We start from the raw sequence: 27460 nt of genomic DNA on the forward strand, positions 1-27460 counted from the left end.
TGGTATTATTTATGACGCGGTTCAAAATGAGTAATTTTAAAAAATTCTTAAAAGTTTTCGTTCTAAACGTTTTCAAGCTTCTTTTCTCGTTACAAACCTGGGATTCGTTTGCACTAATTTCTATTCCAACATCAAGATTTCTGTAAACAAATCATCTGCTGTTACTTACTTTATTTACTTTTCTAATATTCCAAATTCATCTTATTTCATCATCAACACACTTTTTCATTGGTTGAGCAAGTATTTTTTCCCCAAACCCAGTAAAAATGTATGTTATTCAAATTTTGTTGTTTTTGGACATGTACTTCGAAATGTACGTTTTCTACGTTGATGTAGGAAAAAATTACAATATTAATATAGTATAATATAATTATAATTATATTAATATTAATATTAATATAATATCTGACGTGGTACGGATTTCAGGTGGAGTATTTGCATACGGGATGGGAGACTATGTGGAGGGGGTGATTCCGTCCATTTCTTGCTAATTGCCGTAAAAAACGGCCCGAAAGATACGGCTTCAGGCGTTCTGGCGCACTATTTTCTACAAGGAGTTCGACTGGAGCGCGCCAGCCTTGTGCGGCGCCGCATCTTCCGTGCCGTCTTTTACGGCAGTCAAGAAGAAATGGACAGAATCACTCCACTCTCCGTAATCTCCCATCCCGTATAGGAATACTCCACCTGAAATCTGCACCACCTCAGATTCGTGGGGTGATGCCTTTAAGAAAATGAAGCGAAAAAAATGGTTCTTACGACCCCCTATGTTTAGAGTATCTGGATTTTAAAATGCCGATAGAAGAGAAGGTTTTTAAAGTAAACATTGTAATTGATGCCTTCTGAAGGGCCTATTGATTTTTGCTCCTTCTGTTTTTGTATATTTGTAAACAATGACGGCCTCAGTTCATTCATACTTTGTGAGTTTTTTTTTTCATTTCTTCAATGAATAAATAGCTGAGGAGGCCTCCTCCTTATAGTACTTAAATGACTTTCCATTTGGGTCCCATATAGCTTGTCTACGTAGAATAACCAGGGTTTTACGTCATTTTCGGGTTTCCTGTCCATTGTTACCCGCATGAGAGGGGGCACGATTGAAGAGATAATTACTCCTCATATGAAGTAGTTAGTGGAAGCGTGTCTTTCCATATTCTCACCACTTGCTTTTCTGGAAGAAGAAATCCTCAGTCATTAGTCCTAATTCGTATCGGAAATTACTAATTTGAGATCAAGTTATCGTTATGACATCATGTCATCGGCTAATTATGACCAGAAGATGAATGTATTTCCCAGAATTCTTGCCAGTGCTAATTTCTAGTCTTGCAGAAAGATTAGAAATTCGAGTTGTTAAGAGAGTTTATCCGTGAAAGGAAATATTTTCGATCGATCCTCGGAAGCGAAATACAGAGTAGATATAAATTTACCGGCAACGTATATACGTATATATATATATATAACGTATATTCTATGTAATTCTCGAGTTTGAGACTGCGGAAGCCTCGAAGAAAAAATTTATCCCGAAATTACTGGAGAAGGCTAATACCTATTTGCGTGATGGACACTTGTTGTTTCATTGGCTTACAAGCGTTTTTATTTTTTTTTGCTCCTGTTTTCATCCATCAACTCTTTCTTTTTGTTTTCTTAGACTGCTATTGTTTATTTTTGCAGTTATTATTGTCTCTGAGCTACTAAGATCTACATACCTCAATGGATATGTTTGGCTGAGTGGATTAGTGAAATAGGGTCTTTAATTCCATACAAATATTGGAAACCTTGGATATTTCAAATAATTCTATTATTATCCTATTTTGTTTTTTTCTTTTTTTAAGGTTCCTCCTGATATGACCTATAAGTTAAGAAAGCTCGCAAAAATTGTTTCGTATCGTGTAGCTCACATTTTTCTAATTTTCACTTCCTTTTTAATTTAACCTAGTTTTTTCATATCAAATTGACAATTAATTTTCTTTTTTTGAACAAATATTGGGTATAATTGTAACATAAACTACAGCACCAAGACTTACTAGTAAATCAGATGTCATTTGTAATATATATTTTTCGTACAAAATTCGGGATTCACCGGACCGATGAGCTACCAATTTTAGAGAGCTAATAGCCCAGCTCACGTGATCTATAGCCATTTACGCCGAAATCACGAAAATCCGCAACAAATTTTTCTGGATAACACATCTTCGTCTTCTCACGTGATGCACTCCTGGGAGAATAATCCCCTCTCCAGGAGGCAATAAATCAGCTGAGAAAATGGTAACCTCACTTTACATGTATGTTACAAAAGCGTGTCATTTCTTTTTTGCTTTCATGTTAATTTACAGGAAATTAAAAAGTTACCACTTACTTTCCAACATTATAAATTACAGATTTAAAATCAAATTATTTTGAAAAGAAAGGTGGATTCTAAACAATCGTTCAAGAAGAGATAGTTCAGGAAAATTTCCCCTCCACTTTACGAAAAACATCATAATTCGCAGAGAAAATTGAATTGAACAAAATGGAAAAAAATTAATTTTGTGGAATATTTCCTATGGGAGTTTCTTGTAAGAAGCGTGGTTGCACTAGTTTATAAACAGTTTCGGGCAGTAAGCAACTGGAATCACTATTACTTTCTTTTTCGCAGGAATGATAGAAGAAAGAAATAAATTTGCAATTCTATTAAATTTTTCTTAGGTTTTTACTGTATTATAGTCCTAGAGAATTTTGTATATAAAATTTGTCATTTCGATTTCCCCTGTTTATGCATTTATACCGAATAGTTTATCTGTTGTTATTATTTGCCTTATAGTTCATTAATTTTCGAATAATAAAATAAAATATTTAATTGAAATAAATAATCCAAAAAAACTAAAATGAATTGAAATAAATAATTAATTAATTTTTTGAATACTTAAATGAAATAGATAGATGGAACATATGTACGTGTTTGCATAATTTGAATTAAGTGAAATAGTTTTATTTTCCCTTTCCTGGAAAAAGAGGGAACCATAGCGATCTATTTTTGGAAATGTTCACATTTCCAGAGAGCAGAGATTGAATGCTGTAAGAGTAATGTGCTAGGCAAAATTATATTTCTGCCCATTATTCACGCAAGAACAACAATGACTAATTTTCGTTTTCCTCTCTCTTTCTCCTTTTTCTTAATATTCTCTATCCAGAAATCCACTCCATCATATAGCTTTTTTTCTTGTATTCTTCCAGAGACAAACAGGACCTAATATTGTGTAACCTTTTCTTTTATCTATGCGTTCCATCTCATTTTGTCTGTCTTTGAAGGGCAATCCAGACATGTGTTTCGGTCTACGAATAAAGACAGTTTCATGGAATCAGTAGCTCAGGATTATTTTTTATTTCACCATATGTTTCAAATGTTCCTTCTATATATTTGTTTACATTCTTTTACCATATTTTTCTTTTATTATAATACTACGTATTTTTTTTTCGAATTTTTTTTGAAGTATATTTACATTTTTTGTTAGATATTCATTAATTTACATTTCTTTAGCTTCTATCTGTGTATTATCCACCTCAAGTCTTTTTTTTTTCACCATCTCCGATAATTTCTATTGCAAAATTCTTGCAATAATTTAGTTAAAACCATTTACATATGTAACATTACACCTTTGTACCTGATAATTTATTGATTTTTTTCTAAATCTCGTATTTGAACCTCATCAACTCAAAGATACTGAAATGAAGCGATTGTGAATGCATTTCTTTTATCCAGACACGAATAAGTTTAGGATAAGAGTGATGGATCGTGTTTTTTTTTCTTGACGAAGAGACGAAGAAGAGGTTAAAAACGGATAAGCCGGTGTATGTGACGTCCTGGTTTCCAATCTAAAGTGCAAGTGCATAAGTCAAAGGAATGTCCCCTGAGTGTATGTCCTGGGTCCAGTATTATATCCAAGCCTATCTATACAAATTGTCTGTTATATAACCCTTTTCATGGATACCCTTTTTTATCACGAATTGACTAGAAATTCCTTGAAAACGTCTGTAGTTTAATGAGACGATTTGGTATTATGAAGGGCTTTTGAGTGTTCAGAACCGGGAATATGCTTCTGGATAATGACGATCGCACAACAATTGAGATTCACGACTTTGATCCATAATTTTTCTGCTGTATTGTAGGCTAAAATCTTAATAATATTCTCTCCACGTTTCACCTTGCTGTGCGTACATTAAGAAACTTTTCTGGCGCTCTTTTCACGCTTGAATGATCATCCGGATGTGAAATGGAATGAAATCCTAGCGTAAATCTAGTGGTATTTGACATTTCCAGTAAGTAGTATATACACAGGACCCTTCTTACATACGTCATCACTTGAACCAAACATTCTGGCTAAATCCATAAATGTTTAGTTTACGTGTACCTTCATATTAATTTTAAACGGTGAGTCTTAAGGAATAACCTTATCCGTGACGATATCTTTGAATGGATAGTGAATAGAAATGCGTCCAGAAAATTTAATGGATGTAAGTTCTCATGTCGAAATAACTCCTTTAAAGAACATTTTAAATTCAGAATATTTTTGTAGATGTACCTACAAAATTGTAATAGGATTCTTGTAGTGTTTCTTAGTTCTCCATGGTTGATTCTTAGCACTGATTTTTTCTATTCTAATTGTTTTTATCATATTTTAAATGGGTCCTAAGTTTGTCACAGAACATTCTGTGATCTCATAAATGATCAACGGAAAAAATAAATAAGTATAGTGCTCCGTAAACAAATATATATCATTCTAACACCCACATAACTAGTTAAATTACTATGTACTCTGCGAAAACTCCATAACTTACCATCAAAATTTTTTTTCGTTAATGATAAACCACTGATTATACATCAATCCTACTTTAAATGCCCGATGTTCTCCTTTCAGAGTCAACTTCTGTAACTATTATTTAAATTTCTTCTCAATTCTTCCTGGAAATTGAAAAAATTACCCTCATATCTTTTTCGGAACTAAACAAATCCCACTATCCGCGTTAACATTTTCAAGTGCGTAGTAGTATGTTCGACTTGAAATGCGATAATATTGACAACTTGTCGTAGAAGTTGAAAAAAGTCCTTTCTTTTAAAATTTTTCGGTCTAGGAGTGTTTTTTTTCGAGATTCTAAAGTTGTAGAAAAAAACTGAAGGAGCTAGAATAACTCAATATTTAAGACGAATATTTAGCTTAGTATTTAGCTCATCGTCTTTGGCTTCGACAACTCTTCACAATATTCTTCTATTTTATTTTTTTTTCTATTTTCTTTCTATATTGTCGTATTTTTTCCTATTTTGCTCCATACCCCATGCAGTATTGCACATTTCGCTTTACGTTTTGCACTTACTCTTTCAATGAAAAAAAAATTGTAAACACTAGTGACTCTCTATTCTCAGGAAAGGATGAATCCGTAGATTATTGATGGAGTGCAGTGGACTAGTTTCATCAAAGTGCAAAAAATATGACATTTCAATTGCCTTTACGTCAGTATATTATTAAAAGATCTTTGCAAAATATATAGGATCATTGTTGTCCTTTGAAGATCATGGGATGTCTTTTCTTAGATCCTTTCTGCGAAAAAATTCAAGTTTTATCCATTAAAAACCCTATCAGAGTTACGCGTTTTTCTGTTCACGTCACAATTCATTAAAGCAATTAAATATCAGAAAAAATTTTAACTACTTATTCAAACTACTTCTTAAGACTCCGTATTTATTTTGCCGTAGGGTAAAGATTTTTCTTACGACCGCAAGTAAATTTTCAATAAAGTTTGGTTAATTAATTTCTCATTAATGAAGAGGGATTGCTTAAGATTTTGCCCTCAAGTATTTTTGCTTCATTCTTCTTAATAAAATTTTGAGCAGCAAAAATTTTGCGTTATCCTCATTGAAAAAGACACTTTTCTAGATAAGCTCTATATTGTAGTAGTGAAAGATCCAGTATAGTACATAAATATTTGCTAAGGTCAATTATTTAGATGTGTGTATGTTTAACTGGGAATTTCCATGTATGTTTATGTTTATGTTTGAATCCTCAACTCGAATCTAAACACTTATTCGAACAATTCAACCATTCATCCGAAATTCAGAAAAGCTTTTGGAAAAAAAAAACTTTCAGTCTCTTAAAATTCGTGCATGAGGGAATATTATCCCAAAATCCTGAACAGAAATGAAAATGCGACGGGAAGGTGGTTCGTCATCGAGATATCTACTTTATGCTCTATTGGATTTTGCAGCTTCTAATTTCATTTCTGACGTCTATGACGTCATCGAGTTTTTTTTTTATTCTTTAATGTGTCATTTTGGAGACAAAATGAACACTGTTAGGGCATGTCATGTCATTGTTGGATTTCAAACGATCTTGCCCTTCCAGCCGTCCATGTCATTTTGGTATCTCATACGCCTACGTAGAAATCTGTTTGTATATTTAAAAATACACTTTTTTGTGGAATTTATCCAAAATCCCATTAAAATGTCTCTTTAGTTAGCATTTTTGTTTCCTTTAAAAATTTTAATTTATGGAATTTTAAAAATTTTATCCCCTGCTCACATCGATATTCGCATATGTTGGATTTAGACAAATATCCTTCTCTATCGTTTTTTCACCTTTTTTCGGGGAATTTCGTTGTAGATGATGACAATTACTTAGTTTTTTAAAAATGTTCCAATATTTTTCGCATTACTGCTTCCCCCAGGTTCTAATCATAGTTTTATTTTGTCTTATTTCCAATAATTTTTTAAATATGAGCTTATTGGAGCATTTAGTTAATTTTTAGTCCACATACCATAATGACCTTTTATTAATGACCACTAGAAATATCCGACTACAACTCTAAAAAAAGTAGAGATCAAAGTTTTTGACGGAAGAATAGTGTTTGAATCTTGGATTTAATGTCTTACCTGGTACACGTTCATTAATTGTATTTTAATGTCTTACTTAATACATATTTATTTAATCCTTATGTTTTGCTGATATTTGTACTATTTTTCTTTCTCGTACATATGTATTACTTCAATTACTTAGTTTTTTTTAAGCGATGAACTTCAAACCAGTCAATATTTGGGGGGAACCTCAAAAATAAAATCTACACTTATTTCTACTTAACCCTATGTGCGGATTTATTTCAGTATTTGTAAATTTTTGAACTTTGGACATGTTCAAATATCCTGGTTATACGTATCTGTCGATAGAAATTTATTCACTGAGAAAAACTTTTTTTTTTAGATTTCCAGGAAAACGGGACATTGTAGGAAGTAAAACAGATACAAGGAAGGTGAATGAAACAGATCCTGTTTCTTGGATTTGGTTAGTTTCTGTATAGGTTTTTTAAATGATTCTATAGGAGTTTATAAGTTATGGATTTTTAATTAAATGTTACATTCTTATTATTGCTTCCTTAATTCCTACAAAAAATGAATTAAGGGAAAATGTCGCGATTTTAATATTATTTTTCGTGTTTCATGTTTGGCATAGATGTGCACTGGAATATACTTTTACTAAGTTATTGTTATTAATTTTTATTTTCAGTTAATTTTTAAAGGATTTAACGCCTTTTGCCAGTATTGTTGAGTATGTAGAAGTTTCATTGACCTAATGTTAAAAGTGTTCGATGGAATTTTTTCGTCTTTTGACATCTTTTATTTGAAATCCATTTTAATTATTTGTTGCTCACTTTATTTAATATTTTGGACTTAATTCTTCATCTTGTACAGTTCTCCTGGAAAAAAAGCAAAATTTTTACAAATGGATACTGAAGTGAGGCACCGAAACTATAGGGATTTGTTTCGATTTAAATATTTATTATATTTATTTACTTTTTTAAAAATAAGAAAGCGCAGAAGTGGTGACAGCACTGTCAAAAGTTTTTTTTTCGAGTTTTTTGTACGGCACTGTGCAGAGGTAATAAATTCCCAGCACCAAGTTCCAATGTCGATGAGTATTGTTATTGATGGAGAAATAATTTCAAATATTTTCTTTGCTCAATTTTTAATTGTACTCGGGTCCTTGTTTTCGGAATTGGAAAGTTTTCTTTCCCTTTTAAAGACATTTATGACATCTATGCTAAGTTTTGTTTAAAATACGTTTTGAATTTGTAAATAAATATGTAAATTCATTGCTGGATTGTTACTTGTAAGGTGGATTTTTTTCCTTGAAATCCTTCAAATGTGGCTCTCTGTAATTGTCAGCAATCACGATATGCGCTAATCGTATTGTGCAAACGATTTACGATTGACATCTGCCAGAAATGATCCGACGTTCATTCCTCATTGTTTGATTTTCGGTAAAGTTGTGAGTTTCGAAAAGCAGCTACAGTGCTTTTTGCTATTTTATTAACATCTGTAGCTCGGAAAAAAAAACGCTATATAAAAATTGGAAATAACTAGGTAAATATTTTTGTGAATGAGGTAAATACACTCGAAAATTATCATCCAAATCACATGATTATCGCGCTCGTATTCATTTACATGTTACTCATGTAATCATCCTCGATCGGTAGGAGAAGCCCTCAGTTGTTACATACGCTGTTATTAAAATCTTGTAGTTTTTTTAAAAGTAATTTTAAATTTTTTTCTTAAAGTAATTATAGATGAGAAGGTTAATTTTTAGTATGAGACGAGCTGCGGGAGTGCATATGTGCGCATCAAGGCACAAAATTTCCGCCTTATCCAGCCAAGAAGGGCGAAAACTCCCTCCATCACTCAAGTTCGGTTCACAGATTTTTTCATATTTTTACAATTATTTCTTAAATGGTTTTTTTAACAAATTTTCAATGTTTAGAGCGGAATACAGAAGAGAATATGAGAAAGAAATCAAAGCATCCAGATCGACTCAGGATACTACACCCCCTACGCCAATTCATCCTATTGTTCGCTACAAAAAGTAAGGCTGTACGGAAGATCCTTTCTTTTTCCTTGTTTTCAAACAACTCTAGCGTTTACTCAGTTACTGTACACTGCATCCTGACATTCGAGCATGTAGTCGAGGTTTTTCCGGATTTCTATGCACTATATCAACGAACGTAGTTCACGCACTTGCTGATTTTTTTCTGGACATATGATTTTAGGCAATCAGAACTACCTTTTAAGTTAATTCAATGTGGATTTGTTACATCTTGAAAGTAACACCCCACTTTTTTTTTGCTGCTTTCTTTTCTCCTCAAATTCTTGACGCAATATTCTATATCCGCTAAAGATATTGGATCTCCGTTCCATACGTCAGTAATACTTTGTGCCATCGTTTTGCAGCATGTGCAGTTTTGTGCATCGAAACGTCAACTTTACGACGACCGTTCACATTTAAAACATTTTAGGATACGTCAGAAAATGAAAGCATGAAGAAGTCGTTCATTGCATGCTTCTAGCAATTACTCTATGAGCTCACTCGCCCACTTATGGAGGCATACTAGGCAAATTTTTTTTCACCTCCTCTCTTCGCGCTTGCTTTCAGGAGAGCGTCATTCCTTTCACCATGCAAGCATTTTTGATCCATATTTTCTAGAAACTGCTCCAACTGCTGCTGCTGCTGTTCATCGCAGTATTCATCACATTTTCAATAACTTTTCAAACTTTTTTTTCTCAAAACAAAATAATTGTTATGCCTATTAAAGCGTAAAGGAGAATGTGGCTTCGGTTATTTTTAAATGTCTGGTCTAGGATAATCCTATATCAGGGAGCATTCACCGCGATAATAACTAAGCATTTTTTAAACTTTTTTTTTAACCACCTCTAGGAACTATCCGAAATTTTTCGTTCATAGACTCCAAATAATTCTCTGAATACTTTTAATTTTCCCTTTATCGTCAGTCTCCTTCCTTCAAATCATTATAAACTCTATAAATTTTAAATCATAAATATTATTTGGAGTCAGCAGCGGCTAATAACTTTTCCAACTTAAAATTTATAAAGTAGTGAAGTTTATAATAATTTAAAGGAGGGAAGATGATCATGAGAAGATCACTAAAATACTCAGAGAATCATTTGAATTCGATCGATGGACTTCCAATTGATATTTTAAAAATTTATTTTTGTCCACATCCAAGAATTCCGATGATTTGCGACGGGTTAATCTGTCGCCGACAAATTTTTAGACACAAGTTAGTAGCGGGACCCATAATAACTCAACCTTTTTCCAGGAGAAAAAAAATTAAGGACGTAGCCAAACGTTAGAGAAGTAAACCCAACGTAACAATATGCGTTCACTACTTTTTCTGCACTGATTGTCGGCAGCTGCCAGAAATTGTTCTCTAATAGTATTCCGGTTTTACGCTCCATTATATAAACATTGAAAGTGGTAATGATTTTTCTATTCTGTTTTTTATGCCGCAGTCATGAAATCCACGAAATTTCTTGCAGAAACATCCAATATTCCGTGTACATCCGAGATAATCCATCTAATATCTCCTCAATAAAAAGTCTCACTTTGGATTTTTACTTCCAATTTCATGTTGACATCCGTGATAATCGCAGAATTCTTTTTGTTTTTAAATTCTTTTGTCACCGAGAAGCAAGCAGACCGGTGTGGGTGTCCAGAATTTTTTCTTTTAAACTTTTGCTTTACGTTTGGAATTTTCTCTATGGATTTTAGCCAGACGTTAGCTGCCCTATCATTAGCGTTCTGTTTTACAAGACGTTTTTGAGTGTACGTGATCAGCTCGCCTAACAAGTATGCAATTTGCTGGGAAACCTCTCTCTATAACCTCTCTAATACCAGCATTCTCATCATCTTCTGCCGTAATCCGCGCGCGCTATCGAAAAACACCGACTTTCTGGAACGACGACAACGTCATCCTAGGCATCTATGCGTGCCCTATTTTGTGCACTTTCAAGTGACCCATGAGCATCGACTCAGATTTACACCTACATCCACACAGGTATAACTCAAAGACTATTCGAGCAGAGAAAAATGTTTAGAACATCCATTACATGGAAAAAAAAAACTAACTAAGGAATTGTTTCAGGAGGAGGTCAATCTACAAGGATGAAAGTCCTAGAAGTGGACTACGACCCAGTCATACGTTGGAAGGAACGCGAAGTCGTAGCGATTATGGAATCGTTTCGCAAATGCAACGAATGGAAGAGCAACGGCGAGTTTCACGGAGAAAAAAAATTCCGGTGTGCTGTGAATGTCTCCTAAAATTCATTCACCACTCTGGAATTATCTCCTCTCTCTCTGCTTACTGGATAAACATCTTTAATCTAAACTGTAGCCAGACAGCATCAGTTAATCTACCGATCATCCGAAAGAATTTGAAAAAAAAATTATCTGATTCGTGGACATGTCGCGGTTAGCTGCATACTCGTTTCTTTAAGGCACGACGAAATCCACGCTTGATTTACTCTCGAGCAAGACCTAGTTTTCCTGGATGTCGTCACTAAAATAGACTACAAGCAATTATGTTGAATAGCGTAGAGCGCCTGCAAGTAATCTCACGAATGAAAAGCGACCCTATTCAAGACTTCATGGATACATTCTGGTCGATTCACATAGGATTGAAGGAATTTTTAAGCGTTTTTTCAGGCGCTAGGCTCTGTTCCGTAAACTCAAATTTATTTTTTCATGTATTGACTCCCTTCTCTCTAATATTTCTACATTCTAATCGTCATCAAAACGAGAATCAGGACAGGGCAGAGTGAAGATTTTTTCCTAGGGTTCTCCTTTGCTTTCTCCTCGTGATTCCATGTTTAGGCCAGCGGCAAACAGCATTCGTGCGTTAATATTATTTGTTTCGTGCATCCACCCAGCACAATCCACGAAAGCATCCTCAGTAGTTCTTTGTGTATCGCTCGCCAAACTACGCACTTTTCCAGGAATTTACAGGAGCACTACTCCAACCATTCCATTTATATGATTTTTGTATGAATAATTTTGTGGGTGTTGTTCAATCATCATGAATAAATCACTCCTACTAATGGATTTCGTAGGCGTTGTGGAAATTATGGGCGGATTTCGCACCTCGAGGCGATTTGCGAACCGTGCGTGCACGCAAAGCTAAGACAGCTTCTCGAGATTAAGTCAAAGTTCCATAATTTTGCTCTAAAACGTATGTCCGAGGGAAAAATTTGTTGTTTTTTTTTTCGATTTGTTGGTAATTCCTTGAAAATGTGGACCATAAAGATATCAGGACATTGTCACCAACAATAGATGTTTGTTAGTTGGTGTTTTGTTTACACCACATCGTGTTTCACAATCATTTCTTATGTTTATATATTCATTTTTTAACAATACCTTTTATATTTATATATTTATTTTCAGTAAGTTAAGTGACTACGGACTTCTTCCTCCTGTTGTTCTTCCGTGCGTTCAAATATCATCAGTTAGTCTACCGTCGCGAAGTTCAACCCCATCCAGATTTCAAAGAGGTCGTCATTCTTGGAAAGTAAGTCAATCCAGAAATAAGGAGATTCTATTTCTAAAGGATGTTGTTGAATTTCAAAAGCAGAAAGCATTTCGTCGTTCCTTGTGATAGATGGAGAATGAAATTCTATATCTTGAGAGGTTTTGAAAAATTTATGAGACAAAATTCTATAGATGTTGAAATTTGCCTTTTTTTATAAGCCTCACATTTCTTCTCAAGTACAATTTATAGTCCAGCCAATCCTGACTTGGTTCCAACGTTGTCATATTGAAGTATGTTCAGTTTTCGGAAGTAGTTCTCTTCCTGAGGAATTTGAAAATTAGAAAACACTGCTGATGTACTCGACCTTTTCCCTTTAAATCCTTAATCTCTAAATTTATTTCTTAAGGCATCAATTGATGAGTTATCATACTCTCTTCCCTGATTTTTTGAAGTTTATGGTAAATTCGTGCTTATTCCCAAACTTTAGACGCGTCACTTAACCGAGATTCCGTGTAATCAAAAACCTGTAGCTTTTTTTTCTGGAGATAATCCAAGAAATCATCTTTCCTTGCAAAAAATTTTATTTTTGGAAGAAAAAAATCCTCGATTTTCGTCCAATATTGCGAAGGTTGTTGCACTATCCTTCATTGGGGCAAATTTGGAATCCTTAATGATCTTCACTAACTCTCCTGATTTCCTTAATGAATCAGCGTATTCTTTTTTGCAGTTCCTTGAAATAATCGGACATTAATTCTCCGAGAAGACGGAAAGATAGGATGGATTTGTATCTATGATCGCATTTTTAACTACAATTCTAGTACTTTGAGAGCTTGAGAATGGCAATTTTCTTGAAAATAATTATAGGACAGCCAAAGTAAATCACAGCTTTATTTGAACCAGAAGTGCAAATTTTGAGAAATGTTCGAGCCTCAGAGGAAATGGATAACTCAGAGATCTACAAGTCGTTATATGTGCACTAAAAATAAAAATAAATAAATTCAGAATTTCAACAGAATTTAAAGAGGATTCTTCAGGATATCCGCATCTTTTTAAGTTAAGGAAAAATTTCTTAGGTATAGATCAGTGTAGAGTGTTGAGAGTATGGTTTTGTTTTTACTTTTTTTTTTACTTTCGAAACTAACGGATCCGATTACCTGAAATTTCCTGATAAAAAGGGTTCATAGAGGTAACTTTAACAATTTTCTAACAACAACTTTAACGATTTTCGTGGTTTCTGAAAACCACGAAAATCTATGGAAAATTTTTTTCGCCTACCAGGAGCATTTATAGAGATTCCATAGCACTGAGAACCCGGAAGAATGGAATTTTTCCTTCCAGACTAAATATCTCTTGTGTTTTCGTTTTTTGTACGATTTAACGTCTTCTTTTTCCTATTTTTTTTTTCTTCTTTCTCAAAGAAACGGAAAATATTTGTGAGGATTTATTATCTTCTCTATTATAGACTTTCCCGGATGTTCAAAATTTCTCTCTTTCCTTTCATAAATCAAGAATCTTAAACATTTGTTTGTTGAGATACTTTGGTCAAAAGAGATTGAAAAATGATCCATGAAAAGGAAAAATCATCTATGAAGGCCAAAATAACCAGGAATAGGACCAAAAAGCATCCAAAATCTTTAGAAATTTCGTTCCATCTGTCTGTCATATGTGGTTTTATTTGTCCTTAATTTTGCAACTTATTTTTTTAAACTTTTTTGCTATTTATCTATAATAATATTGAAAAAATTCTTAGGATACATTTTTCAAAACAGAACTTCGACACTTATCTGTTTCTTGGATTATTTTTCTCGCAATAATTCTGTTTTCAATTTTCCGCTTCTTTAATTGTTTATGAATGAGTTATTGATTTTTTTGATAGTATAGCTCTATGTTTATCACTGTGAGAGTTTTGTACTCCGGACCTATTGTTTACGCTATCTAATTTTCTAAGAAATCCTTCACTGTATATTTGCACACTGTTATTGATTCACAGTAATTGTTTCTTAAAATGCATTTTTCTCTTTTTTTTTCGAAGCTATGTAATTTTTCAATATATTCATGAGCTATTATAAACTTGCAGTAGATCAAGAGATCCAGAAAAAGGAGAAGTGCTCCTTATCCTCAATTTCGAGATTTACACATATCCTTTTGTTTTGCATTTTGCTGCCGTTTCTAGACATTTGATCAAAGATGGTTATCCAGAAAATGTCGTCAATCTTTGGACGATTGCACCAAAAACAGGTGTCCGTGCCAGGACACGGTGTCAAGTTTCTCACGCCTAATTCCACACCAACAGCAAAGGTTTTCAAAATGATTGCTTTCCCCGTTCATGGTCCTCATTAAACGACTAATCCTAGCATGCTTGGGATTTTTTTAATAATCACTTTAAATTATAATTGGACTTCCATCTTCTTCGAGATTCTGACAAAAATGCTATACTATTTTAAGATCTCATGACATTTGCGTTGTCACCATGACAGCAAATAGATCGCTTACATCACTGTCGTTGACATTTGAGGCAGAAACTGTTTTTTCCCCTGAGATGCATCAAATCCTAGAAATCGTTGCTAGAGATCCATGATTGTTTAACCCTGAAAAGCCGAGTTGAAACGAAATAAATATACTCTAAATGGCGGACCAGATCAATTAATCCCTATTTCCTCAGCATCACTATTTCTGAGCATCACTATTTGCCGATTTTTTCTAAATTTATTTTTATATTATTATATTTTATTTCCGTGAAATAAATGGTTGAAGTTGAGAAGCTATTAATATAAAATAAAAATCTCCTTTCCTCTTTTCTCATGTATTCGTAATAGGACCTCTTAGATATCACATTTATTCTGCAAAGTTTTTATAGGATTTAAGGTTGCCATTTTCTATAGAGATAATGATGTCAAATTATATCGGAAAACTGAGAAAACAAAACTATTTTAAGGAATTGTTATCACGCGACAATGTTTTCCAGAGCCCAGGTTCTTATCTCCTCGAAAAAAAAAGAGGAACTTTGAGTTAACTTTGTGTGTTTTTTAGTTGATTTAGAGTTTTTAGGTTCCATACAGCTCGTCTTCTTATTGTAGTTATTTTATTTATTTTTTAAAGAAGAAATAAGTGAAATTAAGTTGTATTCTTTAGGAAAGAAGACTGATAAACGTTGATAATTCTGTGGCCTTTGCACGAGTGAAAATCATGCCAATAGGAGGAAATCCGCGGAATTTTTGCAAAAATCGAGATTCCCAACTTTTGAGCCTCTAAATCCTCTAATTGAATCTTCTGGAAGTGGATTTGGATGTCTTCGAAAACTTCAAGCATCTAGGATGTTCAACATTCTTCCTGAAATGTCATAATTTGATCTTCGCATAATTCCAGATCCTTCGCTTCCTTTTCTTTGTCATTTTTTAACCGATTTTTTGTATGTCTCAAGAGTTTTTCTCTAAAGAATATAGGGTTTTGTTTCGAAAACTGCTTCTATGGTTTCATTAATATTTTTTTGAGCTGCTTGGTGATTCCCTTCAAAAGTGTGCAATTTGCAAAGTTATCCGCGTGGGACCCATGAATTCATCCTTATTATCTTTTTAGGTTATATCTTTAGCGAAGTAGACTAAGATAGGATGAAAAAAATAAGGTGAGGAAGAGAAAGAAGAGAAATAAAAGAGAAATGAAAGGGTCTTATCCTTCACTTCGTATTTTGGTTACGATCATATCCACAAACGCAAAAGAGGATTTCTAATCCGAGGAAAAAGTCTCGGAGGAAGGTCTACGAGAATTTATGTTCCATTGTCTAATATTTGCATGGCGTCATCCTTGTGTTATTTATCCATCACGCGTTGTATTGACATCTTCACTGAATAAAGTATTAGTAGGTGAATTTTTCACAAACATCTTTTTTCACAGCTGTTGACGTCAAGTCAGCAAAGTGTTTTTAAAAAATGAGGACAAAAGATTTTCCCATTTTGAATATCCTAGTCTCAGCTGAATAACTTCAATGATTTTGGTTTCTGGAGTAATTTTATAAGAATCATCGTTTCTTATATATAGCTTAGGATATTCGTGTCTTTTTCATCCTCATAGGACCCGGACATCTACGGAATTTCTGATGTCTTCACACGGCCATCCTGGCATGATGTATGTGTAAATGTCCACTAACTGAGTTATACTATGTATACACGTAGAGAAAAACCCCGGAACGTAATTATTAGAGTTCAGGAAGAATATTTAATATCCGAGAAACTTGAGACTTTTCGATATTCGCATCTATTTTTGAAAGGTTAATTGTGTTTAAACTCTAATAATTAGGTGCAATTTTCTTTTTATTGTCCTAAAATGAAAGTTGAATATCGAACAAAGTAAATAAGTGTGAAGAAAAATTTTTGACTTGCGGAAATTTTTTGAGATGAAAAAAAAAACTGGCTCCAGCTGCCTGCTTTCTAATCCAGGATCAAGAGAATCAATTCAGGAAAAATCCACTTAATAGATTAAAATCAAGCAACTTCCGCTAACTCTGACATTATTTTATTAACAGTTTTTTGTTAGCTTCATCCTCGCTTTCTTTTTCCCTTATCCTTATATTCATTTACAGTAAAAAATAAACATGGTCCCCTTGACAAAAATATTGTAACAAAATACTTAACATTAAGAAAATATTCTTCAGCTTTATTCTGCAGGGAAATGTAAACATTGAAAGAATATCTTCTTGTTTGACGCCCGTAAAGGAGAATGGATCGAAAAACCTTATGGATATCGATAAATCCTGAATTTCAAGGACGAAATCTACTGCAGACGTTTTCACACTCAACATACACAGACCTGTAATTCACGGGTCTTAAACTTTTGTTGGTCTTGTAAATTGCTAATTTTTTTTGAAAATAGGGAAGAAATTTTTAAAAATTATTCTTAGTAAAATGAAAAAGATGATTAATTTTGTCGCCATGTTAGCTACGTCAAACAATTTTAAATTGATGGGAATTTTTATTTTTTTTTGTGTTATGAAGAAAAAACAGATAATAATTAATTGATTTAATAGAGTTTTTATTTGAACTCATTTGTAATACTTATAGGGAGGTAAATAAGTGTAACTCAAATCCTACATAATTTTACATAAAAGAGTTTACTACATAGAATGCTATCCACGAACCCACTCCTGGTGTCCACTCCTATATTATCAAGCACATCTCGAAGAGATTTATGTGAACCATCCCTACCGATAATATTTCGAAAAAAAATCTCTCAGGAATGTATTATTCAAACTTTGTCCATAACAGCAACAACTGCTAAGGTCATGACAGCAGTATGTCTCACATTTCATTACTGGCTTTCAAAGCGTTTTTTTTTCACTTAATTCAAAATTATTGTCATGGACACTTGTCCAAGATTTGATCCTGAAATAAATTTTACCACCTATTCCGTTAAAAACCATTTTTTTCGATTTTTCATGTTTTCGCCGTTCTTTTCACTTTCCTTACCAAAAAAAGAAGACGAAAAAGTATATAAAACGCATGATTCGCCAACCACAAGCACTTTATTTGATGAGTTATTCGGTTTGTGGACAAATGTGGCGCCATTTCTGTATACGAACACATCGTCGCATCGTTGAACGTTTAATTTTTTTCTTCCTACACCTATGCCCTAGAGACAGATTCTAAACGATAGTAATTTGTTGTGAGCGCACATACATTATGGTCATAGACGATTGACATTCGTGTCGGTTGCCTGTGACGTCTTTTTCATCCTCATCCTTTCACATATGGAATTTCTGGAAATATGAGTTCCTTGCTTTTTTTATTCACGCGTTTTTCCTTACAAATCAAACGATAGAAGAAATTTATCCTGAACATCTTAAACATTTATCCCAAATGTGGTGATCTGATATATGAACTACTAAGTTAAGTGATCTACTTAAAGCAATTTATTCACTCTTTTACTATTGCTAAGCTGTTACATAGTTGCAAACTAAATAACGGTAGTAATAATAACAACAATAATAAATAAGTAATAATTAGTAGTAATTTATATATATGAACTGTCAACAACCTGGATCCTTCCAGAATGTGAATGCTGTAGCATTAATACAGCTTTTTTGTTAGTAAATATTGTACTGTTTAGCTAATCAGGAATACCCAGAATTCTTCCTGAACATGCACATGTGCATGTATGTATCAAAAACTCCTGGAAATTTCCCAGCTGATTTCGTTTTCTTGCCTTATAGCTGTAGAATACATTTCTGGAAGAGTTTATTTCCTCAAAAGACTATACTGAGATATTTACTTTTTTAAGGCTTATTTTAGTAGAGGCATCATTGCGAGTTACTTATATTAGTTTGATTATTCATTTAAAGGCATTACCCCACGAATCTGAGGTGGTGCAGATTTCAGGTGGAGTATTCGTATACGCGATGGGAGACTACGGAGAGGGGGGTGATACCGTCCATTTCTTCCTAATTGCCGTAAAAAACGGCCCGGAAGATACGGTTTCATTCGTTTTGGCGCACCATTTTGTACAAGAGGTTCGATTGGAGCGCGCCAGTCTTGTGCGGCGAGGCATATTCCGGGCCGTTTTTTACGGCAATTAGCAAGAAATAGACGGAATCACCTCCCTCTCCGTAGTCTCCCATCCCGTATACAAATACTCCACCTGAAATCTGCACCACCTCAGATTCGTGGGGTGATGCCTTTAAATGCTTCCGACATTTTTGATCGTGCAAAAAGAAGAGGAAGTTATAGAAAAGTTAGGAGTTCATACATTTAATCAGCAAGTGAATGACTCCAGAACAAATCACGGATTTCACGGGGTTTTTAGTTAAATTTAAATGAAAATGAATAATTGCTAAACCCTTTTTATTTCAAATTCATTTCATCGTTTCATTCACGGTAAATATTTGCTTGAATTTATTTTTCTATTTCAATCTCTATGTTTACATTATGAAGTTGTTTTTGTTTTGGTTTACATACGTTGAATATCTCCTCATTCCTCGATCCTCGATTTTTCTACATTCACATTATTATCCAGCTATGCAGCACTGTAATTCTGGATAGAGAAAGTACATACATTTCAAATAGTTGTTTTTCTATGGTCGCCAACATTTTCTGCACGTCTGCTATGTAAATCACTTAATGAGCCAAGTAAACAAGTTAATGAATGGGTGAAGTCTTGACGCTAAGAGATTCGTTAATTTTTTCATCCGCGCAAAATCTATTCATTTTTAGAACCGATTTCATTGGGGATTTTCGTCTCCGAATATGAGAAGCGCACCTGTACCGGACGCTGAGTCATTGGTCACTCCAAGTTCCTCGGTCCTCCGATGTACTGCCAGTGTGCCAAAATCCAAGTCGATCACATTCTGTGTTCCGTCAAAGGATCCTCTACAAAAATCCATTAAAACCAGCGTGAGTTGTTTATAGGTCTGGAAAATTTGTTTGTTTATTAACCATAACGCGAGGTATATTATATATGTCTGAAGGTTGTTGAGGATAAATTCCTAACTCGTGTTCACGTGCTTCGTGTGAGACGATAACTTGAGATAAATTACCCGAGGCGGCAAATTCAAAACACACACAAACACACACATCCGGAACCTCTCGAAGCGATGACAAACAAATTGAAAATCCATTCGCGATGCTATCCGGCCGAAATTCCGAAATTGCATAGATAGAGGCATTAATCGAATCAAATGAGGAAATTGCTCGCTGTTCATGTGATGATGAGTTAGCTAACCTCACACATCCTGGTTGAACGAATTATCTGTCAACTGAACGCGTCATTCTCCACAAGTTTCACTCGTTATCTCGTCCCCTCCGCCGGTCTGATCGCTGCTTCCTCACATATTCCTCCACATATCCGCACCGGGTCGACTCGGCTCGGATCGGGTCGGTCGCAACGGTTCGAGTACCGCCAGCATTTCGTCGCATTTATGTTCGTGTTTGAACAGACCGACATCCCGCAAAAATATATATAACATCGTCTTTATCTGCTTAAGTTCAAAGATTCCACGTCTTACACCGATATCCAAACAAACCTCACCTATTGAGCTCTATTGAATAATTTTGAACGTTTTTTTATCGCTATTTTCTACCTCATAACCCTCATATTCGATCATATTTACATTAATATTCACGTTAAAGGGCATACAATCGTCAAATAATGATCAAAAATTCAAATCTCTGATCGCTACTAGTTTTCCGGATTATTCACTTCATTACCTTTTGCTCTAATATTAGAACAATGTAGAATGTTCACTCTAAAGCACTTTTTCTCCGCTTCATCGTGCGCAAACAAATGTTTCTGGATTTGTTCCGTTGTAAAAGAAATGTGAAGCATTAAATTTATTAAATTTAATTTAATATTAAGTGGATATATTGAAGGTAAAATTCTTTTCAATACCGTTTATACACGTGATTACGTTTCGCTCTTATGTACCACTCGTAATTTGTGGATATTTTTCAATTGTCCTAAAAAAATTATTCACAATTTCATTCAACCTATTATCCAACTAATGATGATTATTCCAGCTGCGGGCGCTATGCCCTTCATCAATCCTGGATCTTTTGATGGATCTTTTGATTGAAATATCCTTGATATTACCACGAGTAATATTCATTTTCTACTTGTTGCTTCCAAAGAGTTCAGTTCTACCTTTTTGGGAGCTGAAACATTTGTTAATTTAAAAAATCTAAAAAATAGTAAAAACTCCACTTTAAATTTTAGGGGATTAATTTTTCTATGTATACATGTTCGATAAGGGACTAGTGCAAAATTTCTCATCTTCCACCATTCAGGATACTATAGGATTCCGATTCCATGTTCCAAGTTAAGAAATCCATAACATCACAAATTATTTGTGCGTATCCATCTTCTCGTCGTTTAAAGATCGAAACGTTTCTCATTGAACTATTCTGGATCATAATGGTTTGGAATTGTTGGTCATAGATACGCATAAATAACATGGAATACATCATCAGTTGGAAATTTTCTATACTGTAAAAATCCTTGACCTTTTCCTAAGCGTGCTAGAACACTCAATGGGAGTGTTATAATGAGATTCCATGGTTTACCCTTAAAGTCTAAAAGGATTTCTACCGTATACTGTAGTACCTGTTTGGATTTGTGAACATTGATAATTCTTCTCTTTTGTCAATGATAGTTGTATTGTAAATGGCTGATGGATTCGCCTGGATTTGTGAAATCTGAATCCAGAAAATGTTTATTTCCTTGCATTTATTGTTGTTATTGTTCATTATTGCAAATCTCCAGCCTGCAACTATACGAAGTGCGCTAAAAATAGAACTATGCGTGGGGTGGAGTCGAAACTTGTAAACAATTGAGGAATTTTTGACGTTATCCTCAAAGCGTTGCAAATCCATGAGGGAAAATTTGCAACTGTGTGGGTGTATGACGTGACGAAAGTCAGTAGTCTCCAACACGCAACTCATCATAACCGGACTGCATCGGTCTAAAATAGAATTTTTTTTTCGAATTTTTAACAGTTCACAAACAAACAATTATTAATTAGCGGAACAATTTTTAGCTGATCTTATCCTTTCTTTATTTGGCACTCTTTTTCATACCGTATCCTGATTCCTGGATCCTGTATCTTCATGATGTACGTCATCCTTCGCTTGATCAACCATAGCTTACCACATTTTCACATTCGCTATGCCTCGTTTCATCCGAGCATAAATATCCAGTATCTTAGCAGGAAAAAAAAAGTCTGGTGGAAAATCACATTGTGATTTGATTTCGTTCCTTTTCCTTCTTAACGAAGTAGGCAGAAATAAGGTCTGGAAGCCAGTCGTTTTTGAACAGGTTACTGCTTAGGAAACAATATGTGGGTTCCAATTGCAAATCCCTCTTAAACGAGTAACGAAAGCGTATGGATAAAATTTTAATGAATGAATAACTGTACTTTAATTTAATTTATCAGAATTCTCATGTAAAATTAGAAAAAAAACACGAAAAATAAAAATTTTTGGAGAGACGGGTTTGAAAAACTTATTTTAACTCGGTGTTGCTGCTTTTTTATCCTCCCATGTGTTTACTTGAGGACCACACGTGACTCGATGTTTTTATGAGGTTTTCAGGATTTTTGAAGCAAAATTCCAAAGTGCTTTTGAAAAGTTTAAGTGCCTGGAAATCCACGGAGTTTGAAGCACCTAAGGAATCAATCCAGAAAAAACACGTAACTAACACAAATGGAAGACTTAACATTAAAATCATTCAAATTTGTACAGGACCAATTCGTACCATCGTAATTTTTTGGGTGATATTTCGGAAAAAAAAATATCATCCAAAATATACGAGCCTTTAGAACTCCGTTCTTCAATTAATCAATATATTTATACTAGGAAACTGCTATTTTCCTATGATACCGTGGAAAATTGATTTTAAAAAAATATACAAGTAAGATGAAACCAATCATATAAATATAATTTGCATAGGTTTTTCGCCTCCTCTCGACTATTTTTCAGGATTTGAAGTTGTCTAATTTTTTCATCCGTATCCTTGTCTAGAGCTATAAAGTTTGGAAAGAAAATCCCTAGAGGAACCAGGATTATTTAAGGACTTCGGATTTCAACACCTTTTTTCATTCCTCTAATTTTATCAAGGTTCATTTATTTGTTTAGGTTCATGGAGCAATTTCACACTGATTAGTTAGTCTTTGTTCCAGGATTTCTGGATTTTGTTTGCTTAACAGTGAGCAAAACGTTGGAAACTGCATAAATTCATGTATCTTTATCCAAGAAATTCTATGCGCCTCCGAAATTCTCCTGTTATGAGTATCCGACATGATCTAGTGGTTACTAAACACGCAAAGTTTGCTCAAACACATCTCGCAACGTGAGGCTAAAGATCAGTGCGAGGAAAATCGAGCTTCCTCCTGCAAAATTTGAAAGTATCAGGTTCGGTGGAAAGAACTACTTTTTGTTTTTTTTTAACGTAATAAACATTAGCTGGAGATTGCAGGTTTTTCACAAAGAAAATTTTTTTAAGTTTAAATCATTTGTGCACTAGTAAGTACAGTACGAGCAGCACGAATAGTACGAACAGCACGAAACAATAGTTTCCTAGTGGACGAACCATATTACGGTTTTCCGAATCCCTGGTACTATTTCAGTTGAACTATTTCCTTCAAGGAATCTATTTTTTGACTCGGAAATTCTAGTTTAAATCTGAATTCTAATTTGCTATTTATTGTATTATATGAATTTATTATTTGTAATTCCAATTTCCTAATTTATTATTTGTATTATATAAATTCTAATTTTTTATTTCAATAAAGTTTTAAATCGGGTTGCTTATTTTAGGATGCTGCGAATAATTGGAGATACATGTAGCTTCAAAAAAGATTTATTGAAATTCTTCCAGATATGTTGAGGATTACGAATCGCCCCGTTTTGCGAAATTTCAATTCCATCTGATTTTTGAACTCTTCCATATATAGGAGGCTTATAAGCAAGTGAATGCGTTGAGACGTACTAAATACGTTAGACGCATTTGATATGCGGTCGTCCATGCTGTTGCTATTTCTGATTCTGATGACAGCGGACGGATTCCCGCGGGATCGTGAGATCCTCCGTGACGACGCGATGAGGTCTCTTCATAGCGTCCGTAGCCGTAGTCGAATGAATTCTTCAAGAATATCACCATATTTTTAGCCTCACAGAGACAAGCTACCGTAATTTTTACGATTTCACTGAAAAATTTAAAGCATCTAGTCCAGTTGAAATGATGTATTTATCCAGCGTACTCTCTCGATCGTGTTTGCATGGAAGGACCATAAGAAAAAAAGCTAGTTTTTGTTTTGTCATTTATCCAAGCTCTAGTCGCACTCAGGATGACAAAGATCATCATCAGGATCATTTTCAGTCAAGGATGCTCCGGATTAATGCGATAGCTTGCCGGGGAATAAAGTTCGATAAAAATCCAAGAGCTCTATTAAAGTTCAGTTTCTTCTACGCCAAAATCTAGGAACTCTCAGATATGGACAATGCGACGAATCTACAAATCTCCAAATTTTATTTATTCGATTGTTCCCCTAAGGAAAAACATTCTCAAACAAACTAGTACATTCTTTAGAAATCCAGAAAATCTCACGTCACTTTCACACTGCGACGATGACGTGAACCTCAAAATAAGCATATTAGTGAGCGTATATTAAATAATATTCTCCATCCCCTCCCTCCTCCTCCTATTCATCCAGATCGTTCCTCAGTGAGATCGAGAAAATCTTTAAAAAAAAAAGCTTGAAAGCAAACATCAAAAACACGAGAAACTCAAAAAATGCTGCGTTGAAGATAGATCTCATTAAAATATCTAAACATTGAGGACCAGATTCCTCTAATTCTGGATATCCAAATATTTGTTATGGAGCCGGATTATCTGATTGAAAAGATACGAAATTGCGTAGAAAAAAATCTGGAGAAAAAGAAGGGACGGATATTCCACATACTTTTCTTAAATATAATAAATATAAATCGAAAAGTAAAAAAATAGATAAAATAAGATATGATCTTTAAATGTTGTTTGTGGAATTTTTAGTACTCACTTATATAATATTCGTTCACATGTTCCAGTGAAATTTTTGGAATTGAAAAAAGTGTTTTTTTCTGATTGAATTTCTAGTAGATTAGAGTGAACTGTGAAGAATCTGAGGAAAAATGATTACAGTAATCGAGTATTGAACCGAATATTACTGTAATCTTTAATCATAAGGATCAGAATGGTCGTTTTGGAATATTTTATATGTCTCACAGTAGTCCAGTATTCTTTTAGGAATCGCTACATCGCCTAAATTATTTTCATCAGTGTGCATCGAAAAAAATTGTACTTTTTCTCATAGAAAATAAACTATTAAATTTAAAATTATTCCACGTTCATCGTAGGTACACTTTAATCACATTTAAAGAGAAAAACTCGTTGTTTTTTCCAAGCAACGGCAATTAATTAAAAATTCGAGTACTTTACTGTTATTTGTTACTGAAGTAACGGAAGCAATGGTAATTTTGCATGACATTCATTGCGATTTTATTTTTACAGAATTTATTGCTTTCTTACTCTTTGAGCAGATTTCAAAAAAAAATTGCCTCGAAAAAATTAGATAAACCCAACTTTTATTGTTTGTTATGTCAATTTATGAATACGTAAATAAATATATTCTGGTGATTTTTTTTAGAAAACGAAAAAATATCAGAGGTCTGGATTAACTTCTTAACTTACTGACTTCTTTCCTCATTAGATTATAGGTATACCGTGAGGTTGTGAAGAGACACCAGTCAGAATCTTTTTTTTTTCGTGTTTTTTTTTCTTGCAAAAATTACAGTAGTCCTATAGAATGCTTCCCTTTGCTGAACGCGACTAGTAAAAGCACTAATAATAAAAGTATCTAATAAATAATCATGTACCACTTCAATCCAGTAATGCTAATAAGAAATTGGTCGTACACTTATAACTGAATTGTTAATTTGCATATATATCCAATTTTTTTTTCTCGAGAATCCTCTTCCTTTACAGGCTACTTCCTCGTCTTCCTCATATCTCGGGTTCTTTTATCGCTTAGGAGCGATATAGCTGGATTTGTGCCGTACTTTTTCGTAGCGATGTGTCAAAAATTTCAAAAAACCGCGGATCCATCTTGTGAAACTTCTAATCTGTGCTACAAATTTATTAGTTTTATTAAAATTAGCTAAAAAATGTCTTTGGACAGAGGGTGAACGTTGTTACTATGTCATCGTAAAAAAAACTCTTCGAAAAGTCCTTTTTCCAGAAATCGATTCAGAAAAATCCTAGCAGAATTCCAATTCAGCACCATAGCCCTTTACTTGTCAATTCACAGATGTAAGAATGAAATCATATTTGAATATTCATCAATTTTACTGGATGAAGAGATTTATCTGTGATGGACAACATTGTTGCAGGGCAGAAAGTGCTCTGATACTCCCATTTTTTGTTTTCCTACTATTTTTATTTAATAATTATGGGTAAATATTTATTCTCTGTGTACGACAGACTTCGTACACGGGCATCCATTAACCACATCTTTGCATCTCTGCGTAAAATTTTTGGATTTCGTATTTTGCCTGGATTTATCCCCTATTTTTTCTAAAATGTTTTAAAGAGAACTGCCCGCGATGATGAGATCGCCTTTCGCACTGGGAGACATTCATGTGATAGCAACAGTTTAGCTATCTTCTCTTCCAGAAAATCCCTTAGAAAATTTCCTTTCCATCCATCCTAGAAGTATGTATAGGATGAAATTTTTGCAAGGAATCCAAACATTACGCAAAATGGCAATATTGGCAAGTTCTTGATGGGATAATAGGAGGAGACATGAAATTATCTAAGAGTTCCTTTTAACAAGTAGTTTATAAAATTAGAAAAATTTAAAATTTTCCCAAATATTTTAGGAATGCTGCGGTACACCTTCTTCATATCTACAGTCTTCCTGAAATTTACTAATTTTTGTTGTTGAGTTGTTGTTGAGTTGTTTCGAAGTCTTCAGGATTTAATCATCGTTAATTTATTTTCAATTTCAAGTTTTATCAAACTTTTTTTTCAAGTATCCTTGCACGGTTCTGCTCGTTAAACGGTGCCGAACACTTTTTTAAATTTTTTATTGGAGCCTAATCAACTTTATTTTTGTTCCTGCTTACAATATAGGAAAGAATTCATCTTACAATTCACAGTTTTTTTTTATCTGAAAATCCTTCAGTTACCATACTATTTCAGTATTTTTAGATCCGTGTTCTTTCAGCCTTGTATTACTTTTCCAGAAATTGGATAATTTGAATGAACAATGAAGGTATAAATATGAAATAAAGTGTAATAGTAGACTATCTATCTAATTGCTCACCAAAGTTCCAATTAGTTTAGTTTTCTGAAAGCGATATCCTTTCATTTATGTTTATTTTCAGAGCTGCAGACACAAAAAAAATTAGATTTCTATTTATATAACAAATTTAGTATTAGTCTCTTCCTTGTTCACTCCTAAATTTAACCCTTAATTTGATTCAAGTGCTTTTTTTGAAGTTGTACGTATATATGTCGTTAATTTCTCTAAATTTGTCGCTGTACTGGCGTTTTTTTTCCAGTGAGAAAAATCTTTGAGCAGATAATAGCTGTCCGGATCGTCGAGCATCTG

General features: G+C 33.8%; 1 protein-coding gene across 3 annotated transcripts in view; it reads left to right on the forward strand.

Moving 5' to 3' along the window:
* Positions 1-7149: 7149 nt before the first annotated feature.
* The window catches only part of RB195_026129 (uncharacterized protein), a gene marked incomplete at both ends in the record, with an annotated part of 34831 nt that continues 14520 nt past the window's right edge, over positions 7150-27460 (forward strand). Inside the window, 7 exons of one of the 3 annotated variants that reach the window (XM_064214545.1) lie at positions 7150-7165; positions 7229-7301; positions 8604-8699; positions 8775-8876; positions 10954-11079; positions 12249-12372; positions 19533-19712. In XM_064214545.1, coding sequence (XP_064070424.1) covers positions 7150-7165; positions 7229-7301; positions 8604-8699; positions 8775-8876; positions 10954-11079; positions 12249-12372; positions 19533-19712 — 717 coding nt within the window. Of the gene's footprint in view, positions 7166-7228; positions 7302-8603; positions 8700-8774; positions 8877-10953; positions 11080-12248; positions 12373-15465; positions 15586-19532; positions 19713-27460 lie in introns of those variants that run through there. The other 2 variants (XM_064214544.1, XM_064214543.1) reach the window with 2 other exon arrangements.

Source organism: Necator americanus, chromosome X (assembly GCF_031761385.1).
Source record: "Necator americanus strain Aroian chromosome X, whole genome shotgun sequence".
NCBI lineage: Eukaryota > Metazoa > Nematoda > Chromadorea > Rhabditida > Ancylostomatidae > Necator > Necator americanus.